This window comes from Nanorana parkeri, unplaced genomic scaffold (genome assembly GCF_000935625.1).
Source record: "Nanorana parkeri isolate BGI_ZX_2015 unplaced genomic scaffold, ASM93562v1 scaffold240, whole genome shotgun sequence".
Taxonomy (NCBI): domain Eukaryota; kingdom Metazoa; phylum Chordata; class Amphibia; order Anura; family Dicroglossidae; genus Nanorana; species Nanorana parkeri.
Window position 1 is genome coordinate 732,740 of NW_017306508.1, and position 22,779 is coordinate 755,518.

At 45.3% G+C, this 22,779-nt stretch overlaps 1 protein-coding gene across 2 annotated transcripts in view; it reads right to left on the bottom strand.

Moving 5' to 3' along the window:
• The window catches only part of CNIH3 (cornichon family AMPA receptor auxiliary protein 3), a 63,839-nt gene extending 42,196 nt beyond the window's left edge, over positions 1 to 21,643 (bottom strand). For both annotated transcript variants that reach the window (XM_018556517.1, XM_018556514.1), the window contains exon 1: positions 21,508 to 21,643. In XM_018556517.1, coding sequence (XP_018412019.1) covers positions 21,508 to 21,588 — 81 coding nt within the window. In that variant the 5' untranslated portion in view covers positions 21,589 to 21,643. The remainder of the gene's footprint in view (positions 1 to 21,507) is intronic.
• Positions 21,644 to 22,779: the final 1,136 nt, after the last annotated feature.

Genomic DNA, 22,779 nt, shown 5'->3' on the forward strand with positions numbered 1-22,779 from the left:
ATATTTATGTATGTGTGTGTAAGAGAGTATTTATATGTGTGTGTGTGTGTGTTTATGTGTGTGTGTGTGTATGTGTGGGTATTTATGTGTGTGTATGTGTGCGGGTATTTATGTGTGTGTATGTGTGCGGGTATTTATGTGTGTGTATGTGTGTGGGTATTTATGTGTGTGTGTATGTGTGTGGGTATTTATGTGTGTGTGAATATGTGTGGGTATTTATGTGTGGGTATCTATGCGTGGGTATCTATGTGTGTGGGCATCTATATGTGTGTGGGTATTTATGTGTATTCTTTTCTTGGAATTAGCCAGCTGTCTGTCTCCCTTCCCTGGGATCTGGGCTTGCTCTGCCTTGGGTCACATTACAGTGGATATATAATCCTGTCTAGTCTCATCTCAGCTTCTGCCTCTCATTGTTTAATTCTCGCGTAGCACAAGCTGCCTCGTTACGTTGTTGTTCCGCAGAACAGTATGCAATCCTTCGCTGCATGCAAAAATTAAAACCTTGGCCGACATCCAAACCCTTCTTCCCTGACAGAACATTTTCATATTTTCAGATGAATATGTCCCTTCCTGTTATCTTGCAGAATAGCAAAGATTGTATTTATGATTTCTGTGCAATTTCTATTTGTTAGATAGTATTACCGGGTATCTATGGTCGTAAACTAAAGATAAGCATCTATGGCCATATTCAATTTCCATAAGTTCTATCCCACTCCTAATATCCATATTGATCTAGAAGTTTGTAAACTTACTTATTGAAGACGCCCATAGGATGTACTTCCTCAATGCACTGACAATTTCACTCAGCCCTGTGAATATGCACAGCTTGTAAAACGAATGGCGAACACACTCATCAATTCATAACCAGAATTAAAGCAAGTTGCACATGGAAGAGCTTTACGCAGTACAACAGCAAAAAGTTTCCCAGCACATCAGCCAACATGCAAAAAAAACACTAACTACTAAGGTTAAAAACAGTGGTTTAGTTGTACATCTCAGTGGCGTCCCATTTTGGCGTCACCACCCTCTAAAAAGTCGGGCACTCGGTCATGGACCGAGAGCCCGACAGTGTCAGGAGAGAGGAGGGGACCCGGCGACATACCTCATCCCGCCAGGTGAACGCCCCCTCCTCTCTCTGCCGGTGTCCATCACTAAGATGGCCACCGGCAGACGTAAATCAGATGGCCGAGCACGCGCGGTGACACCCGGCCTCCGGACGCCCCTGCATCTTCTGCAGAATATGTGGAAGTCGCACTGCCTCCTGGCGAACCTGCACCTAATTCATCTTTTGCTATATATGCTCAAAAATGGAGGCTCTCATAAATCAGAGTTAGGACCTTCACAGAGGGGCCTTGACAAGGCAGTGTGACTTCCACAGATTCTTCAGAAGACGTGCAACTAAAACCTCTGTTTTTAACCTTAGTAGTTAGACAGTTTTTGTTTTTTTCTGCAGGCTGGCTGGTGAGTGTGCTGGGAAACTTTTTGCTGTTATGCACACCTTGTGTCACCACTCTCACAGAGCCTGCCTTCTGAACTACAACTCAACGTCTGAACAATGTAACATTATCATTGCTTGCTGGAAGCAATGCATGATGGGATATGTCGTCTTGAGAAATGGTGATTACATCACATCAAGCAGCAGGGAAAGAGACACAAAGCACACTGGGAATCCAGGAAGTTGTTGAAAGTGATGGACAGACGGAAGGCAGCGCTCACTACATAAAAGTGATTTTTTCAAGTATGATTTGATTACATTATCAAAAACATCTCTAATATGTATTCCACGACTCCCGGAAGCCGGCGGAGAGGTGAGTATTTGCATTAGCGATCAAAAGCAATTTAATTGATCAAAAATGTTAACAATTAATCGTTAATTTCCGCAGCCCTAGTTTTTTGCCATCTGTGGCCTAATGGGGAGGTGAACTTCCCTCTTAGCCGTCTGTGGAACAAGTGTCCCCATCAGAAGATTTCTCCTGTATTTCTGTTCCAGTGACAATACAAAATTTTGGATCTTCCTTAACTTTCAGTCCCAGGGACAGTGGTGACCAGGACAAATAGAAAGAGTAAATCTCACTAGCAGGGAACAGCAATAAAAACCTGATGGGTTCCAGCCCCTCACCACTCTATCCAAGATAGAAAAAAAGGTTTGGCTTTGGGTAAACTGAAACAAGCAAGCATATATGATCTATGTATCCATACAGTATACTGTGTATGCTACATATATACAAAAGTTTATAAGAGTTATTTAAAGCAGAACTCCAGGTAAAATGTTCCTAACCCTTGTAGTGGGGCTATCCCCGAACTGCAAGGGTTAAGTGCTTGTTTTTACCTAGATTCAAAAATAAAGTTATACTTACCCATTTCTCAGAGGCGGCATGCTCTTGGACCGGTGCCTGGATCCTCTCTTCCCCTCCACTGAAGCGGTCTAATGTCCCTGAATTATCATGTTCTATACACAGCGTATAGGATGTGAAGACGCTGAGGAATAGACATGTAAGCTGCGGAAAAATTTGGTTCGGATATTTCATTATTTTGGAATTCGGATCTGAAATTAAATTCGGTTCGGGGTTCGGACGAAATACGAATTTTTGTTAGTTTCGGATGAGATTACGAATATTTGTTGCGTGTAAAACAGAAAAACATATACAGATATTAATACTAAAGCTGAATCTCATAGACCAAAATGGAATTTGTGATCCGAATTGCATTTGGGAGCTCTCGAATGGCATTCGGGTCTGGGAGCCAAATACATAGATTACTAAAGCTGAGGCTCCCAGACCCGAATGCCATTCGAGAGCTCCCAAATGCAATTCGGAAATTCGGATCCTGAATGCCATTCGGGTCTAGGAGATTCAGCTTTAGTAATATATGTAAATGGCTTCCAGACCCGAATGGCATTCAGGTTCCAAATTTTCGATTGCATTCGGGAGCTCCCAACATTTTTCCCCGGAGTTGTTCTTTAAAAAAATATGACACATTTATCCTGGTTTTAAAGGGCACAAAGAACAAAGTTTATTTGGAGTTTAACCTGAGATTGATTGCACATGTTTCATGGGTCACAAACCAGGAGTAGAAATAGCCCTGCCGTCCACTGGGATACAGCGATGCTAATTCACTGCTGTTTATGCTACAATGCATCCCCTGTACCCATGTAATTTCACATTGTTATAAACTGACATGACATGACAGGAATGTACAGCGATATTAAATTATCCAACAGCATCAAGACTTCAGAGAAATCTCCCATTCCCTTATAAACTCCCTTTCAATAATTCAATGATCGAGATCTCCCATGCCACACCATTAGCGAGGTGGCAAGAGAGAAGCGTCGTGCTTGGCATAAGATGGTGTAAGTGCTGCAATTAGATTTCCATGACTTCATACCTATTGCATGACACATTAAACAGCAATCTGTCATTTTTTACAAAACTGCCATTAAGGGACCATTTTATTTTTAACTCAATTTTCAAATCAAAAATTCAGTATACATTTAATCTAATTGTTTAATTAAAATATTTATAATCATTTTTTATGGTGACAGACTAGTGTAAAGTTTTGTATAACAGCTTCAACTTCGAGCCAAATATGTTTTTTTTATCAATCCTAGGAGCCAAATTAGTTTATTTTCATCAATCCTAGGAGCAATTTATATTCTTTGGATGCAGAAATCTTACATGCCACAAGCTGGACCTTTCCTTACATATTCTGTCTTAGACATGTGCGATTCGTTTCATTTACAATCAAAATTCGGACAAATTTTCAGAAAATTTGGACATTCGGACACATCTGAATTTCCGAAACCCAATGCATCCGAATGTGTCCGAATCCGAATTTCCGTTTCTGAATATCAGATGCCGTCTGAATTTCGTTCAAAAATGAAACTGAATCGGACATGTGACTTTTCAGGCCAATCAGATGTGTTTTTTGGTTTAATGCATGCGAATGGGTATGAACATGAATTTTCGTTACGACAACATGGGAGCCATTTACAGTATATACATATAATGCTAAAGCTGAATCTCCCATACCCGAATGGCATCGAGATCCGAATTTCCGAATTGCATTCAGGAGCTCCCGAATGCCATTCGAGTCTGGGAGCCTCAGCTTTAGTAATACATGTACAGTATATGGCTCCAAGCTCTAAGAGCTCCCGAATGCAATTCAGAAACTCAGATCCCAAATGTCATTTGGGTCTGGGAGCCATATACAACTGCCAGAGGGCCATACAGCACACATGCCGGTATATTGCTCTTGCCGGGAGAGACAAGTGTCGTAGAGCTGTGTGCAGTCAACCTGTAGAAATCAATGACTGAGGATACGGCTGTACAGGTATGTATACAAATCCACTGTTTTCATGTGTACCGGGACCCTCTGTGTTCAGTGCAGTGCGTAGGTCCCTGTACACATGTAAATGGTGGGTTGCACCTTGTCATGGTGTCAGATAAGTTACATGGCACCCAGGGTTCTCACCCATACAGGATGAGGGGCTCATGGATGTGTGTATTATTAGGAGAAATCTGTACAGTTCCCTCCAGGATTGGTAAGTCCTATTTGGGTCCTGGAGCACGGATGCTTTGTAGAGTCTTGGGCCATCCAGTCTCCAGCCTTGGGTCCACATTTTGCTGGAAACCAGCATCCTGATGGTACAGTCCTCTTAGGATGGGTGCCAGCTATGGTTCAGAGCCCCGGCGGAGAAACAGAGGAGGTATTTGCCTCCTGTCTGGAGGGCTTCACCTAGGAAACAGGTGGAAACCCATTCCTCATTTGGAGAGACTGCCCCTCTTTTGGAACCAAATCCCGCTGTCCTTCTTTCGTCCTCAGTAGTCCCTCTTTTTGGACAGAGGTGTAGCCGCTATTTGGGCTCATTCACACATCCGTACAGCATGCACGCCCATGCAGTACCCGGTCGTAGGAGGTACAGGTGCTGTGTGTAATTGCATGCAGCAGCCTGTACCTCTGTAAGGGAGGACATGGCTGCACGCGGTTACACACAGACTTGTACCTGCACATCCTTCCAGGTCCAGGTTCCCACATCTGGACGCATACAGTGCATTTTATTAATACTTTATTTTAATAAAAGTGGACCAGGAAAGACCTAAAAAAGACTTGGCGAGTGGCTGTATCATTAAAGCTCTTACCATTTAAAGCTAATTCCCACTATATACAGTATACTGTATATAATGTATGTGTGTGTGTATATATATATATATATACATATATCTATCTATACTGTATGTTTACTTTTTTATGTGCAGTGGAGGGGTCTATTATGAAACATTCATGTTCTGCTGTAATACTGGTATTATACTTTTTCAGCAGTTTTTCAATATTTTGTGCTCCTCTAGTTATGATGTTCTTCATCTTCACCATTTTCACCCGCTGAGTCGATTAATAATTGCCTATCGTCTTCTCTCTTGCAGCCTGGCGCTGCGCGGTACCGTACTCTGTACAGAATGTCTTAATGGTAAAGTGCAAGAACTGGCGTGAAACTTTCTCACCCAGAGACAAATCAATCTTCCTGGCCCAGATACCACATAGCCGCTTACTGCAATTAGCTGGCTTGCAGAGGTCTGTAATACTCTGTCTTGGGAGCGTTTGGGAACAAAGGACCTAGTTGCTGGCAGAGCAATTCTTGGGAATTGAGCTGTCAGTCAGTACATAGTTACATAGTATTTGAGGTTGAATAAAGACATTAGTCCATCAAGTCCAACCTATTAGGATCTCATTCTAGGAGTACCCGTACCCCTGTATATTACGGTCCCTTAAGAAATCGTCCAAAAGTTTCTTGAACAATTCCACATTATTTGCTGAAATCACCGCCTGTGGCAGTGAGTAGAGGCAGAGCAAGGAGTCGGGTGAGCGGACAGCTTGGCGCAGCTCAATCACACTTCTTATGGATGGATGGACTGTAGAAGAGATTAGAGAGGCCTGCAGGTCTTTCTGTACAGTCATGCAGAGTGTGTAATATGAGTGTCCAGATTACAAGAGTGTTCTACAGAAATTAAACATTAAACAGAGATACTTTGTTAAGTGATGACATCAGGATTAGCCGGGCAGATTGGCTAATGTTTACAGGTGAATCTTGGTAACATTTGCCGCTGTTTAAGGGGTATGCGAACCCTAACAATGATTTTCTGTTATTGGCTCCCTTTTGGTCAGTTACATACAGTATTCCATTTAAAGTGTTTTCTTATAACTGTTCAATAAGTTCAAAAAAAATACCAGTTGATCCTGTCAGAGATCTTGTGAGTTGATGTTTCTTTGCTCTCTGCCTATGCAGCACTATTATCAGTTAAAGCCCAACTCTGGGCAAAACCGGAACCCCATCCCACCCCCATAACTTGAAACAAAATCTTTTTTGGAGGAGCGCTACTACCTGGAATCCCTTTTTTTTTCTGAACAATGCTCGTACAGTGATATTGAATCCTGTATGTGTCAAATAAATATAGAAAACCAGTCTTAAGAATGGAAAGGATGTAGACTTACAGTTGGGATGTGGGAGAATCTGCCCAAAATCTCTCCTGATCTCCTCTTCAGGATCTGTTGGTCAGGTCCTTCTAGCTGGCAGGTGAGAGGTGAATGGCTGGAAAGGGGTTAAGCTGAATAGCTGGTTCCCTCCAATAGTCAATGTTGAGCTGGTCTAGAACATGTCTGCGGTAGTGAAACAGCCACGTACTCGGCTGGCCAGGCCGGGCCGCGACTCTTTGGAATATTATTCTTCCACCGGGGGTGATGGCAACTCTTGTAATGGAGATACGAATTACCCCCGGTGGGTTTAACATGATTGTTGGTGACAATTTTTTGACCTATAGAGTAAAGCTCTAGATCTAGAAATACTAATCACGTGGTGTTAACTTCATGTGTAAATGACAGACCAAATTTGTTATTGTTGCAATGTAACAAAAATTCTGCGACACTCTCAGGTGGACCGTCCCAAATGATTAAAATATCATCGATACAGTATTTAAGGGACATATCATCCCATACAAGGTTAGCCACTCTGGTGGAAGGCACTGGGTGAATGGCAAAAAGGGAGATTGGATTTGGGTGAAGGTGGTGGCGAGAGTTTTGTTTCCAACAAAATATTCTGTTTAGGTTGTAATCGGTGATGTCTCTCAGTAATTTTTTGGCTTTGGACCTAATGATGCTATACTCCTGTATTTTAACTTTATGTTCCAAGTTTTTTGTCCAAGGGGCAAATAAACAGGATTTGTTAAAGGAATTATTGATGTTAGTGCGGAGAGTCTGTATCAACTTTGACGTGTGTTCTAATTTACGTTTCCTCTGGGTGATGAGTAACAACCTATCACAAGGTGAATCCATTACCTACTCCTACCCATTGTCAGTTTTTAAAACAGACCGGTTTCCTGCGATCTGCTCGATCTTGTGGCTTGACAAAGAGGAATTTCCTCAAAACGCGTAGCCTTTTACCCACTGTGCACTTCTACCCCCCGTTTAGTCCTCCGCGACTTTCGTTGTCAGCGAGACCACGGGACACCCCGAGACAGCAGCGTGACTACATTGCCAATACATACGCCACCATGCGCTTCAGCGCTGTTCGTGGCTCCTCGCTCTCTCCCTCACACTCTCCCTATCCCAGCCGTCGCGGCCCGGCCTGGCCAGCCGAGTACGTGGGCTGTTTCACTACCGCAGACATGTTCTAGACCAGCTCAACATTGACTATTGGAGGGAACCAGCTATTCAGCTTAACCCCTTTCCAGCCATTCACCTCTCACCTGCCAGCTAGAAGGACCTGACCAACAGATCCTGAAGAGGAGATCAGGAGAGATTTTGGGCAGATTCTCCCACATCCCAACTGTAAGTCTACATCCTTTCCATTCTTAAGACTGGTTTTCTATATTTATTTGACACATACAGGATTCAATATCACTGTACGAGCATTGTTCAAAAAAAAGGAATTCCAGGTAGTAGCGCTCCTCCAAAAAAGATTTTGTTTCATGTTGGTACACAGGGTCCCTCCCCCTATTATGAGGAGCTTCGCACACCACCAGTAGATAATCTCCAGAGTTGTGTCTACCCTACATGAGTGTGCTCTAAACATTGTGTTGTCTATTGTCACCCCCATAACTGGTTGCTGGCAAAAAAAAAAAAAAATCATTTTGTTCACCTAAAGCCCCGGTCACGTGACGTTCAGGTCTTCTCTCCTCTTCTAGGCAGACATACTGGGGGGAATTTATCAAAACTGGAGCAGAGAGAAACTGGAGCCGTTGTTCATGGCAACCAATCAGCATCTCTCTTCAGTTTGCTCAGTTGAGTTTTGAAAATGAGAGATAGAAGCTGATTGGTTGCTGGGAATTGTCACCGCTATATAAAATACCTGTAATAATAAATTAATACTCCTCAGCACAAGTGTCTTCACACAGACCTGTATTGCAGAGGAAGAGGGGTGTCTGACCAGGTCTGTTACTGAGTGCTCTGGGCCTAACTCTCTGTGCTGTCCACTGGACAGCACAGTTATTTTAGACTCCCATGCACAACTGCTGTACCAGGACAGTGAAGGTAAGACTAGGATAATGGAGCTTGTTTGTACAATATCCACCTGGCCGCATAGCTACTTCTGTGGCTTTAGTTAGGCTTTATTATAATAACAAAAGAATGGAAGAGCAAGCATGAAAAACATTAAAATTCCAATAAAAAATGGGCAAAAAAGTTTTTCACTGGAAATACACAGTACTTGGGAAGTCAACGCTGTGCTATTTAAAGGAGAACCAGGCCTAAGTGTTTTTCCCCTCTCCTAAGGGTCACGGGAGGACATATACTAACATCCTCCCTTCACCCAAAGCTCAGTATACCGCGAGCTGCAGCTCTCGGTATACTGAGACGACGCAGCCGGGACGGATCCCGACATTACTGTAGAGATCCACCCAGCTGCGTAATTGACAGCAGGCCCTGCCTATCTAGAGGCAGAGCCAGCTGTACCCGCCCCGTCCGTTCCGACAGTCAGCGCTGGAGGATCGGACAGGGGAGGGGGGGGGAATCCCTGCAGGGAGCCGTGAGTGACAGTCACGGCGCTCTGCAGGGATAGATCGAGAAGTGAGCGAGCGACGGTACGTGTTTGCTCACTTCCCGATCTATTGAGCCGACCTGTGACAGTTTCATTGTCATAGGTTGGCTCGAACTATGAGCATGAGTGATTTTCACTCGCCTCATAGTTCCCCTTTAAAGGAGAACTATGGGGTTAAGGCTTTTCCCCATAGTTCTCCTTAGGGTAACGGGAGGACACAAACTAGCGTCCTCCCGTCACCGTAGGCTCAGTATACCGCGAGCTGTATACTGAGACGCCGCAGTATACCGCAAGCTGCTGCTCGCGATATACTAAGATGCCGCAGCTGATGCGGATCCCGCTGCGTGACTGACAGCTGGCTCTGCCTATCTAGAGGCAGAGCCAGCTGTACCCGCCCACTCCCCCGTCCGTTCCGCCAGTCAGCGCTGGCGGATCGGAGCGGGGAGGGGGGAATCCAGCCCCTCCCCTGTCACGGCAGAGAGCCGTGACAGGATCGAGAGGTGAGCGAACGCCGGTATGTGTTCGCTCACCTCCCGATCTACTGAGCCGACCTGTGACAGTCTCATTGTCACAGGTTGGCTAGAACTATGAGGTGAGTGAAAAGCACTCACCTCATAGTTCTCCTTTAATGACTAGATTGGATGGCGCTCTCCATGGTGCTGAAGCATTTTTTCATTTTAAATTTCTGTATATTGAAAGACAAAACTTTTTCTCTTCATTTTAGATGGAGAAGGGGATTGATAAAACCATCTCAGTGTTTTTTATTATTATTATTTATTTTTTTGCCTTGTGGGTTTTCTTGGGAAGATTTCCCTTTACTTCCTGTCCAGTAGCCAAAACAGAAGAATGGAAGATTCTCTTACTGTAATTCTCCTCTTCTGGTGCCCATCCATACCAGCTTACATATTCTGTCATGTAAGAACCAGGAAACCCCACTCATTGTCACAGGTTGGCTAGAACTGCTAGAAAAGCGGCTAGAAAAGCACTCACCTCATAGTTCTCCTTTAATGACTAGATTGGATGGCGCTCTCCATGGTGCTGAAGCATTTTTTCATTTTAAATTTCTGTATATTGAAAGACAAAAATCCTGGTCCCCATCTATGACAGCCAACATATGCTGTCAGGTAGATACCAGGAATTCCCCTTTCAGACAGTTGTCAACATTTCAGATTTTTCCATTCCTTTTTTTTTGCCATGACAATGGTCACCAGGACAAAGACAATAATAAGAAGCAACATCGCTGTTGTTGGCCTCAGGAATACAGTATGGATATACTAGGAATATCAAATCCACCCAGGCTCAAACACTGGGGGGAATTTATCAAAACTGGAGTTGACAACAAAATCTGGAGCAGATTTGTACTGCAACCAATCAGCTTCTCTCTTTCATTTTCAAATCTTACCTGAGCAAACTGAAGAGAGATGCTGATTGGTTGTCATGGGCAACTGCTCAAGATTCTGTTTGCTCCAGTTTTGATAAATTCCTCCCAGGGTGTTCACAGACCTTTATTTCTCAGTCTGACTGTCATCTGCAAGATCAGGTGACCACAAATCTAGGGAAATATTAAAGCTGAAATCCAGGAAACCAGCTATAGACATATTAGAGCTGCAGCTAACGATTATTTTCAAAATCGATTAGTTAGCCGACATATATGAAAATACAGGGATGGACGCTGTTTTTACTGCTAAAGGGTTTGTGTTTCTATCCATTCCATTTACACAGCTCTACCACACAGTCTGGCAGTGAAGGAGAAACAATTTTCCTCTGTCAAAGTTGAACTCTAGTCTAAGCAAATACTGTGTAAATACAAGAGAGTCATGTGTATTCTTCCTGGAATCTTGGTGAGCTTTGTGTATTTCTTCCAGATCTCTGCAGTAATCTTGGAGCTTCCTGTGAAAAACAGACCGGCCACTGCTGCTCTCTTTCCTTGTGCAGGGTGACTGGTCTTGTCTCCGCCCCCCTCCTGTAATAAAGACTGCTCACTGCTGCTCTCTCTCCTTGCGCACGGTGACTGGTCTTGTCTCCGCCCCCTCCTGTAGTTTTCTGCATTCAGCCTGTAGTGGGTGTGTGTGCTCTGCTCTCACTATGTACAGCACAGGGATGATATCACTGCTACTTTTGCAAGGCAATATCAAGGATTACAAAGGCATTTGGTGCACACAAAGATTAATATCCTTTGTGGCTCTGAAGGAATATACCGTTTCCCCGAAAATAAGACCTAGTACTATTTTTGGGAATTGGTAAAATATAAGACCTACCCCGAAAATAAGACCTAGTTGTGACCATTCCCAGAGCCAGTGGTGGCATAAGGGGGAACTTGAAGAGCCGCGGGAGAGGCAGGAAAGAATCAGCGGTGCCAACAAAGCCATCGCTAGAGGAAGCGAGGCGGTACCGGGGGGAGCAGAGCCGCATAAGCCGATGCCTCCTCTATAGCGCCGGCTCCTGTCACAGGTGGAGTGATACCAAATGCACTCCGCCTGTGAGGAATCCATAGTGGAAGTGCGCTTCTCTCATTCTGGCCAGAGATTGGTTACCGAATTGCTCTTGGAAAGGTACAGCACCCCTGATTGCCCTGATCACCATATTTTTTTATATGTAGACTTTTCTACATGAATAAGTGTGGATTGTTGTACATTTAAAAAAATAAAAATAATAATAAGACCTTCCCCGAAAATAAGACCTAGTGTGTTTTTTTGAGCCCAAAAAAATATAAGAGAGTGTCTTATTTTCGTGGAAAAACGGTATTTAAATGATAGTTTTTGTGCCTGGCATTCAGCTTTCACTTTACGGCAACGTGCAGGTCTGACCAGGAGTAGGCAACCTTGGCACTTCATCTGTGGAGGAACTACAAGTCTCATGAGGCACTCTGACAGTCACAGGTATGGCTCCCAGAGGCGGTGGCGTGATGCGATTTGTTGTTTCACCACAGCTGGAGTGCTGATGTTATCTACCGTTAGAGAATAGACCCTAAGAGTTTACCCTGAATAGTCCCTGATCATACATCAATATTTTTTACTGCCATAATTTCCAATAAAGGAGAACAGTTCACATTCTGTGCGGCTGTGCCCCAGTTATGTCTCCAGGATGACATGCAGAACTTTTTGTCTGGCTGTTGGAGGAATCTTGCAGAAGCTGGAAAGGCCATGGGGTCCTGTAGATAAATGTCATGAATATCCCATGGCTGTCATACCTGGAGGCGAATCGATCGTGTGCCTTTAACGGTATCATGCCCGGAGGAGAGCAGATAATCAAACAGCTGAACTAGAGAGTGCAATGATGGTGGAAGTCATTCCAACACAGATCAATAAGCCCAGGGCAATGCAGAGAGCAGCGCTGGACTCATCTACAGTACTGAGAGAAATAAGTAAGCTGCCCTTGCTGACTTCCTTTTTAAAAAGTGCAAAGTACCTCAAATGTTATCCTGATCCCCAGACCTGGAAAGAATATGTGAATCAGAAATGCTTGCTGCATCTGGGCCCATTCACAATACAGCATTGCATTAATAGCATGATACTGTACGATTAATGCGCGCTATCGCATAATGCGATAGCATTATAGCATAGCGTGCATTACCATGCACTAGGTGCATTGCACTGCCATTCATTTGAATGGCACCCCGAAGCAATGCACAATATTGCGGTAGCCAATTGGTGCCTTGGGGTGCATGCACTACTTTTTTTCACTGCCCCACAACGCAAAGTATTGCGCTACCGTTCATTGCAGCGCAATGCAGCCAGGAAATTCGTTAGGGTTTGATTAGGATGAATGGCAGTGCAACGCAACTAGCGCACAATAATGCAATAATCATGCAGTTAACGCAATGCTAAGGTGTGAATGGGCCTTCTATGTTCTGTGTTGGTGACTTAGGTAGTTATTAAAGCCAAAACCAATTTTTATATATACCGTGTTTTCCCGAAAATAAGACAGTGTCTTATTTATTTTTTTTCACGAAAAAAGACACTAGGTCTTATTTTCAGGGGATGTCTTACCTGGCTGCCTGCTTGCTGCTGTCCGCTCTGCCGTCCAGGGAGCCACAAACAGGTGGGCGGGCATGTGTGCGGGCGGGGGGGCGTGTCTGGCAGGGGGAAACACACCCAATGGTTGGAACCTCTGGGTTTTTTTCTGTCTGTGTCCCCTTGGGGAGATTGCCCTTTACTTCCTGTCCAGCGGACACAAACAGAAGTGAACATAAAGTCTCTCCAGAGAGAAGGAAAACCCCTTTTTAAGCCTCATTTAGTGTGAGTTTAGCCAGGAGATACAGAAGCTTCCTGTACCGAGGACACAAACGGAAGTGAACATAATGTCTCTCCAGAGAGAGGGAGAACCCCTTCTTAAAGCGGACCTTTACACTCAAAAATTACATTCTACCAATGCATCCCTCTATGTATGATGATGAATAATAACATAGACATGTCAGGTGTAAAAAGCTGGGATTGTGAAATACTTACACATGCAGAGCATTCACTTCCTGCTTTGAAAGGGCAAAGTGACTTCAGTTTGCCAACGCAATGCATACTGGGATTGCCTTGTCATCAGCAGAGCATTGCTGGGAGATCTCATCTGTAATCTCAGGAGATCTCAGGGAAAGCATTTTCCTCCCCTGAGATGATGTGCATGGTCACATGTCCTAGTCACATGTCTAGTCACATGTGCCATAAATCCAGGAAGTACAAGTAGATCTTATACTTTGCCCTTAGTTAACATGGCCACTATCAGAAGATTGGGGAAGAAGTAGGGATGAGCTCATGTTTGGGACAAACCCAGAGCTGCTCCTGATCACGGAATGAAGCTACTTGCTGCACAGAAAGGGCGGACATAGACTACTATTGAGAGCAGGTACAGGCACTGCTGCAGGACAACCCAAAACCCTGAAATGAGACGGGAACCTCCCTGAAATAAGGTTTTGCAGGTTGGGATGTCTGGGCAGGGAATTCACCATCCGCAGGTTGATGTAAGCAAAGGGGCGGGATGCAGTGACATTATTGACCTTATATGGCTACATGCCTATATTTGGTAAATTACATTTACCTAATATGGTTGTTTGGCCATATTCGGTAATTGGCATCAACACAAGCATCCCTTCACTTTGCTTACATGCAGATGCGGGATGGGGAATGCCTGGCCCACAGCTGATTAGGTGGAAGTGGTCATGGCATGACCATGTTTGGAGGAGCCCAAGTTCGGTCCGAACCTGTGCTCATCCCTAGTCAGAAGCCAATGAACATTCCAGCACGTGTTTTGGGAGGAAGTGCCCACAAAGGTGTGCAGGTCATGCAAACTCTGCAATGTGCAAGGTGGGAGTAAACACAAGAACCAATCACATCTCACCTTTCATCAGATTAGATGGATTCTGGCCACTAGGACTGCTGGCTCGGTGGGGCCACATGTAGCACAGATTTAAACGGAACAGGCCACACAGCCTCTCCTTTTAGAGTAAACAGCAGTTACAAACAATGCGTTATTCTTCCGCCACAGTTTCTACATAACAAGGCACTTATGTATACAGACATCCCAACTCTCCCGGACGCTCCGGGAGTCTCCCGCTATTAGATAGCAGCTCCCGGCTGCCCGGGAGAGAAACATTTCCTCCCGCAAAAGGTTTAATCTGCTCGATTGAGCAGATTAAACCTTTCCTGCGATAGTTTTTTTTTCTTTTCTGATATCTGGAGCCGCGGCCTGACCGTCAGTCAGAAAAGAACAAAAAGGCATACAAATGCATAGCTAGATTCCTATTGGATATTGCACTTTGCAATAGCCAATAGCAAAATAGCTAATACACCCGCCCACTGCTGCTGTCAATCAGCAGAGGGGGACCTGAATTTTTCTATCAGGTCCTCTTCTGGTGACTGAAAGCAGCAGAGGGCGGGTGCAATAGCTAGTTTGGTAGTGGCTATTGCAAAGTGAAATAGCCAATAGGAATCTAGTTATGCCTTTTGCAACTGTCAGAATACTAAAAAAAAAACCTGCAGATAGCAAATAAGCTATTGCTTCCTGTGCTATCTGCCAATGCCATAATTTCAGGGGGTGCTCCCTCCCAGCCCCCCCTAACCCTCCCTCCGCGGATGGGGGGGGGGGACACCTCCCTGAAATTGCTTCTTTCAGGTTGGGATCCCTGTGTATATCAGTCTAAAGGCAGAACAGTAATGCAGGGCTTACATACAGAAGGTTGGTCAAGGCATACTTCCTAAGTGTGTACCTGTGAGGTTCCTGGAGGAAGCTTCCCTATATTGGGTGCTATCTTAGCCAGATGCGGTGCTTAAAACTGCGCCAGACCAGAAGGCTGGAGAATGCTCTGCGTCCTATCCTTGGATTTCAGCCTGACTCTAAGGGCATCCGTTAGTGTCCCTGCCAGGAACCTGTCCTGCCTCTAGGCCAGCCTTTCCCTCACAAATGGGTCCCTGTCCCAGTCCTTTCGCTTCACACGCTGCAGGACTCTCTGCCTTCCCATGATGGTCACCCAAATCTCATGAGACTTCTGTGTCTCATTAGACACAAGCTTTCCCAAGATGGCGCCTAGAGCCCAAGTGGAGGGCATAATGGCAGGTGGGGACATCTAGTGGTGCGAGAGAGAACTACAAGACCTGTTACATCCTGTTACATGCATGCTACTCTGTGGCCTATTGAATAACTAAAATAACTAAGAGGTTTGCATAAACTTTGTGATTCATGTGAGTATCAGTTATCAGATTTTGTAAGCTTGCAGGTTAACAAGCAATGTTAAGCAGAACAAAGTACAGAATATTCATAGGGGGGGGAATTTATCAAAACTGGAGCAGACAAAATCTGGAGCAGCTGTGCACTGCAACCAATCAGCTTCTCTCTTCAGTTTGTTCCATTAAGATTTAAAAATGAGAGAGAGGTGCTGATTGGTTGCCATGCACAGCTGCTCCAGATTTTGTCTGCTCCAGTTTTGATACATTCCATTCATAGCGTCTGTCACATAACATTTCCATAATGAGGGTTAATTTTTCACGTTGCTTTAGTTCTTGGCAATGACAGGTCGGTACTCTTATTTTTTGGCACTGCGTTCTCAATACAGAAAAACATGTTTAAATTCATCAGCTCACCCAAGTATCCCTATGTTCCAAATTTGGGGTATATTTATAAAGCAGTGAACCTGGCATTCACCAAACATTTACTGCTGGTGAATCTTCCTGGTACCCTTTGTTTTTTAAATTACAGTGATTGATTCGCCACCAGTAAATATTTGGTCAAAGTCGCATTCACTGCTTTATGGATATTGCCCCAAACTCCAGGAATTAACAAAGTTAACCCTTACAGTGGGGCTACCCCCGCACTGCAAGGGTTAACTGCTCATTTTGGTCTGAGGGTTGGATTGAAGCAGATATACTCACCTGGTCCTCGGTCCCTCCTGGCTGCTAGAACTATCCCCGCAGCCTCTTCTGCTGTGATGACATCAGTGGTCTACTGACAGCTGATGTCATCACGTCTAATGCAGGGCCACGACTTGCATTAGACGTAAGGACGCCGAGGGACATACCACAGTCAGAGCGGAGAGGGGGAGAGAGGTAAGTGCTGAATGTCGCGGCACCGAGGATCAGGTGATTATATGTTCTCTATTCCACCCCTGGACCAAAGTGAACAATTAACCCTTGCAGTGCCGGAGGGGTACCCCCATTGCACAGATTCATTTTGTTAATAGCTAGAGTTCTTCCTAAAAGAGAACTATGGGGTAAGTTTTTTTCCCCATAGTTCTCCTAAGGGTCACGGGAGGACATATACTAGGGTCCTCGCGTGACCCAAAGCTCAGTATATCACGAGCTACAGCTCGCAGTATACTGAGACCGCCGCAGCCGGGACGGATCCTGACATTACTGCTGAGATCCACCCAGCTGCATGAGTGACAGCTGACTCTGCCTATCTAGAGACAGAGCAAGCTTCGTACATCCTGAAAGCATCTTCCATTCTTTTCAATGAATGCAAGGCATTCTGCGATTAGGCATGGGGAGTTCATGTCATTCATCCCCATTCACCAGGGTCAGATTTACTCTCTCTGCTCCAGATTCCTCAATGCGCTCCCCTCGCCACCAACCCCTCCCCCAATGGAGAATGGCAACCAGGGGCCCGCAGGGTTAGTGTTACTTTTTTTATCACTTTTTATAATTTTTATTTATCTTTTACTTTTTTATTTTTCACATTTTTTACTTTTTTATCACTTTTTTATTTTTTATTTAAATTATTATTTTTAATTTTTCTTTAAAAATTATACAATAAAAATTATCAATTTTTCTTACCGAGATCACTTGTAAACAAACGAGCGGCTTCCCTACTGTACATTTAGCTCTGCTGTAGTGTAGAAAATGTAGTGTAAAGTGTAGAAAACAACTACCTGTCCTGCACTTCATGTCCTGGGCGTCGGCAATAGGTATTACACACCCCTGCTGCCCCTCTGCTCGCTGCCGCCCTGAGGCCGGGCCTCAGTTAACCTTGTGGGAAATCCAGCCCTGCCAATCACAGAACAACTTGCAACAAACGTGGAAAAAATGCCAAACCCCCTTTTGGAGCTTCCAGCATTTTTAACTGCATTTTTAACCGCACACATACAAACACACATCTTGCTTGGCGCATTTGGAGTGACATTAACAACGAATGTCACCGCAAAGTGCAACATGTTTTTTGTACCTTTTGTGAAAGCACGCAAAATTGCGGGATTACCCAATTATCAATAGGGGCCTTGTTGTGTATATTTCACCTTGAGCTACTGAGCTCTGTGAGCAACAAGCTTTTTGTCAGCAAAAATAAGAAATGTGACTTGGAGCCTACAGCGCCACCTGCTGGCTGGATATACAAAACACAATGGAAAATATTAAAGTGCAATGTTTTACATTTACCTGATGACACAATTAATTAATGTTTTGTTCCCGACCGTAATTAATAAAGGAATCAACTATTTCTGAAACCACCATACATTCCCCCAGGTCAATCAATCATAGCCAAGTTGCACGAGCAAGTTTTTGTTGTCGGCGAGTGTCTGGAGGCAGCGTTCATCGCGGGGCACAGATGCTCAAACACATGCCTGAGAGCGAAGCCGCAACAGGACGAAGCACTATGGGTATTATCAGTGAGCAATGAGCAGTATATCAGTGTTCACTGTCACTCTCATCCTGCATCCTAGCGTGATCTCTGTTACCTCAGCCGAGGTCAGACGCAATAGCTGCTCTCCATTATATTTTTCACATAAAACCAAATATAAGTTAGTATGAAGTCATGACATCCTGCTGAAAATGATCATGCCACAAGCTCCTCCCCTTGCGTTGCGGTTCAAGTCAAAATAATGCCACAGGGAATCATTGGAGGCGGCTTGTGGTCCAACATGCAAGAGATGGTTATGGATCCATTCACACTGCTCTGTGAGTGTTACTGCAAGCTTATCTACACCCAAGACCAAAAATGTAACATATCGCCGTGTACCGCTCCTTACATGTGGTGGCTGCATTCGTTTTCCTTTTTTCAGGCTTCTTTTCTTTAATTTTCACCTTGAGATCCTGACAATAACACTCTTCATGTCCTAGGGTGACAACGCTCACGCACTGTATCTATGGAGCAGCAGCATTGTCATCGTATGACAGGAAGAATGTTAGAGTGACTACAGACTACCTCCCTCTATCCACATCTCCAGAGCAGCGTTTCTCAATCTTTTTTCAGTCACCCTTTAAAGTATGCAAAATCCTGAGGCACCCAGTCTAAAATATAATGGATTTTAACGGTGGGGCCCAATGCAAAAACCCACCAAATAGTGGGGGTTCCCCTTGACATCAAAGCCTTCTTTCAAATCAGGAGCCCTCCATCATGTCAGAGCCCTCCCTTCACATCAGAGCCCCTCCCCTTTGCATCATAAGCCCCTTCTTCACATCAGTACCCCCCATCACAAGCGCTCTTCACATAAGGAGCCCCCCTTTCACATCAGAAGCCCCTGTTTACATCAGAGTCCCCCCCTTTAACATAAGAGCCCCCCCTTTAACATCAGTGTCCCCCTTTAACATCAGAGCCCCCCCCCTTTTACATTAGAGCCCCCTTAACATTAGAGTCCCCCTTTACATCAGAGCCCCCTTTAACATCAGAGTCCCCCTTTACATCAGAGCCCCCCTTTAACATGGGAGTCTCCCCCTTTACATCAGACTCCATCCTTTACATCAGAGTTCCCTCTTAACGTCAGATGCCTTCTTCACATCAAAGTCCTTGTTCCCCCCTTCACATCAGAATCCTACCATCACCACCAAACTTCCAAGGGACCCCTGAAAAAGACCCCAAGTGTCACCTTTCCACTTTAAATAAGCTATTGAATTGCAGATTGCACCTCAATAGCTTATAGCTGGGCTTCAGGAGCCTAGCAATGAAAGCTCAGGGACCGGAAGTGATGCAGTCCGCGTCCAGAAGGACGGCACCATCTTTGTTCAGGCATCATCCAGGGTTACTGTCTATTTCCCGGACTGAAATGTTGGCTCAGAGATGACGCAGTCATGTAAATCCTGGTGTCTGTGCTAGGGATGCACCGATACCGGTTTTTCGGTATGGAGTACGAGTACCAATATTTTTCTTTTGGTGCTCGCCGATACCGAATACCGATACCGGAAGTCCCACTAAGGAAGCCGGGTGGTGTGTAAAGATTAGCAGGGAAGCCGTCTCCATGTGACGAGAAATCATGGAGCCGTCTTTCAGGCCAATCTGGAAGCCGGGCACCGTGTAATGCTGCGGGGCCCGGCTTCCTTATTGGCCGGGAAACCGGCTCCATGCTCCTTCATCACTAGGGAGCGTGGCCAATCAGGAAGCCGGGCAGCGAGTCATTACACGCTGCCCGGTTTCTTGATTGGCCGGGAAGCCGGCTCAAGTGACGGGGGAGCATGGAGCTGGCTTCCCAGCCAATCAGGAAGCCGGGCAGCGTGTAATGACTTGCTGCCCAGGCTTCCTGATACCGGAAGCTTAAGTATCGGGCTAGGCATCGGAGCATTTGGGCGGCACCGATACCGATACTAGTATCGGTGCATCTCTAGTCTGTGCAGTTCTTGGCTGTGTTCTCAAATGTCTGACACAGATCAGACCCTGCTGCAGCCTCTCACCTGGTGACTTGCTACAAAGTTGCAATGTTGCAGTCTGATCACTGGGGGGGGGAGACCGAGGAAGTCAGTCGCTGGAGCACAAGGATGCTTTTTTAATGACAAAAGGTTGGAAGTTTTTGGAAAATCATGCTGTTGCTGTGTATTGTGATCTGTCAGGATTTCATTCAGCTTGTAAAAGAACTGACAGGTCCTCTTTAAAGGATATATGACTGTCTCAGTTCCCTGTATGTTGTATCAGGGCCCTGACACTGAGTTGGGTAATACCTAATACTTTCGTCTCAATTCACACAGCTAACACACCAGGATGAGAATTAGTGGCAATTATCTTCAGACCAAAGAAATTTGAGAATTACAGAGTGCATGGTATTTCCACCACTAGGTGGTGCTCATGAGTATAGAAATTATGCTCCTCAGCGCCATCTAGTGGCAATAATATAGTGTGAACGATATTCTATAGGCTTTACGCTAGGAGGAAGGAGCTGCACGCGTTTAGCCCAGTGTACAATCTGCCAAGATGAATGAACTCTTGTGCAGGAGTTACATCATCCCGGCATGGCCAATAAAGATGGATGAAGATCCCACTGAGGTGGCTGGAAGACACCCCCGCCTACCGCGCGCTTGCCGTCGATTGTCTACTGATCGCTCTTTTCCAAGTCAAGGAAACTGAAAGTGTTCCTTCATGTACAAAGAGGCATCAAGGCATATCTAAACATCGCTCTGAAACATGAGGAACTACAAGCCCCAGAATGGCTGGTGAGGAATCTTCTGAATGGAGCCCCGGCTGCTTTCTGCAACCTGTCAGTCACAATAATAATAATATGGACTGCCATTTTGACCCCCTGGTGAAAATGCTAGTTGCTTGGCTGACCCAGGACTAGCAATGAGCTCAGAATCTGTACAGTGATCCAGAAAGTACTGGCAATGGAGGGTAAGCATAGCAGCCAAGCAGTTAGCATTTTCAGAAGCAGGTCAGCAGTGACAATCCCTGTATTTTCATTATGATAGGTATGCTTTGAATGGAATAGATGAAGGGAAAACAGGCACTCAGTATACTGTATATAATACAGATATAATAGTCACTCCAACGGTGTGGCACTCCAACTGTGACAACTACAAATGCCATCATGTCCCTGCCTCTGGGAGTCATGCCTGTGGCTGTCTAAGTCTTGCAGTGCCTCATGAGACTTGTAGTTCCACAACAGCTGGAATGCCGGGTTTGCCTAACCCTGGGTTAGATACTCTCCTCAGTGCAAAATATAAATGGCAATCTTTTCTCCTGAAGCTGCTGAGGAACTACAAGACCCAGAGGCCCTTTTGAACTAGTTCCTCAGCAGCCAGAGGCATGCAGGTTGTCACTCCCCAAACAAGCAGCCCCCCCTTCCCCCCCTCATCCCCTCTACTCACATGCCAGATTGCAAAGAAGATGAGAGCAGCGCAGAGCACCAGAGACAGCATGTAGCAGAAGGCAGCAAAAGTAAATGCCATTGTGTCCCCAAGAAGGAGTAGAAAATCCAAACGTGACCCCCAGCTTCAGAAATGAAAGGACCCCCAACGGTGTCCCCAGCTTGGAATGCAGAGCGACCCCCAGCCTGGTCCAGTGGGGAGGAGGGGGGGGGGGCTCTTCATAAGGATGTCCTGCAGCTTCTCAGAGAGCCCCTAAGTTTGCAGAAGAGCATTGCTAGGCTCCTGCCTGTGCCCCTCATACCCCCACCACTGGCAGGACACTTCTGGAGTGGCGGAATCCTGGTAGTAGAGAGCACCAAGTGACTCATTGCAGCCTGGATTTCAGGGGAGGAGAAGAGCTGGCAGGGCTGGAAGGAGGAGCTGTGTACAATGCCATCGCTCCATGTGCCGCCGGTGGACTGCGATGTGCAGACAATAGGCTCAGTACACGAGCGTCTTTATCTCAGCCATGTAACTGTCACTTACAGATCTCATTGGACTCAGCTGAAAATAACTGTCACTTACATACAAAACACAAAGGGGGGAATTATCAAAACTGGAGCACACCAAACCTGCAGCAGATTTGCATTGCAGCCATTCAGCTTCTATCTCTCATTTTCAAATCTTAACTGAACAAACTGAAGAGAGATGCTGATTGGTTGCCATAGGCAACTGCTCCAGATTCTGTTTGCTCCAGTTTTGATAAATTCCCCCCAAAGTATCCAAATCCTGATGTGTCACCTTTGTAACGTCAGGAGGCTGCAGGCTGTCATGCAATGTGGGAGCTCTCGGCTGTCTCTCTACCGAAATGTCAGTCTCTGTTCTGAACCCAAATCGTCCTCTTTCTCAAGCTGGCCATACACCTTACAACCATGGCACGACTTTTGTTGTGCGATGGTTGTAAGGTAATTAAAATCTCATACGATCTGCCCATCTTGGACAGGCAGATCGTACTTGCGATCATCGCAAGCCCTCCCCGCTGAGGTGAGGGCTTCCGATGATTCCAATGCTGAGATGATTCCAATGCTGGAATCACCCGCGATTACCGTACGATAATCGGTAGGTGTATGGGCACCTTCATACGTACACAGCAGTCCTTTTTCAGGTCTCATTAAGGCCAGGTTCACGCATAATTGCTGGGAATGGTTGCGGTAACGCTATGCGTTAACATGTACTGCATGTGGCAGCTCATTCAGAAGCTCAACGAGCAAAAAAAAACGGAACTGCACCTTT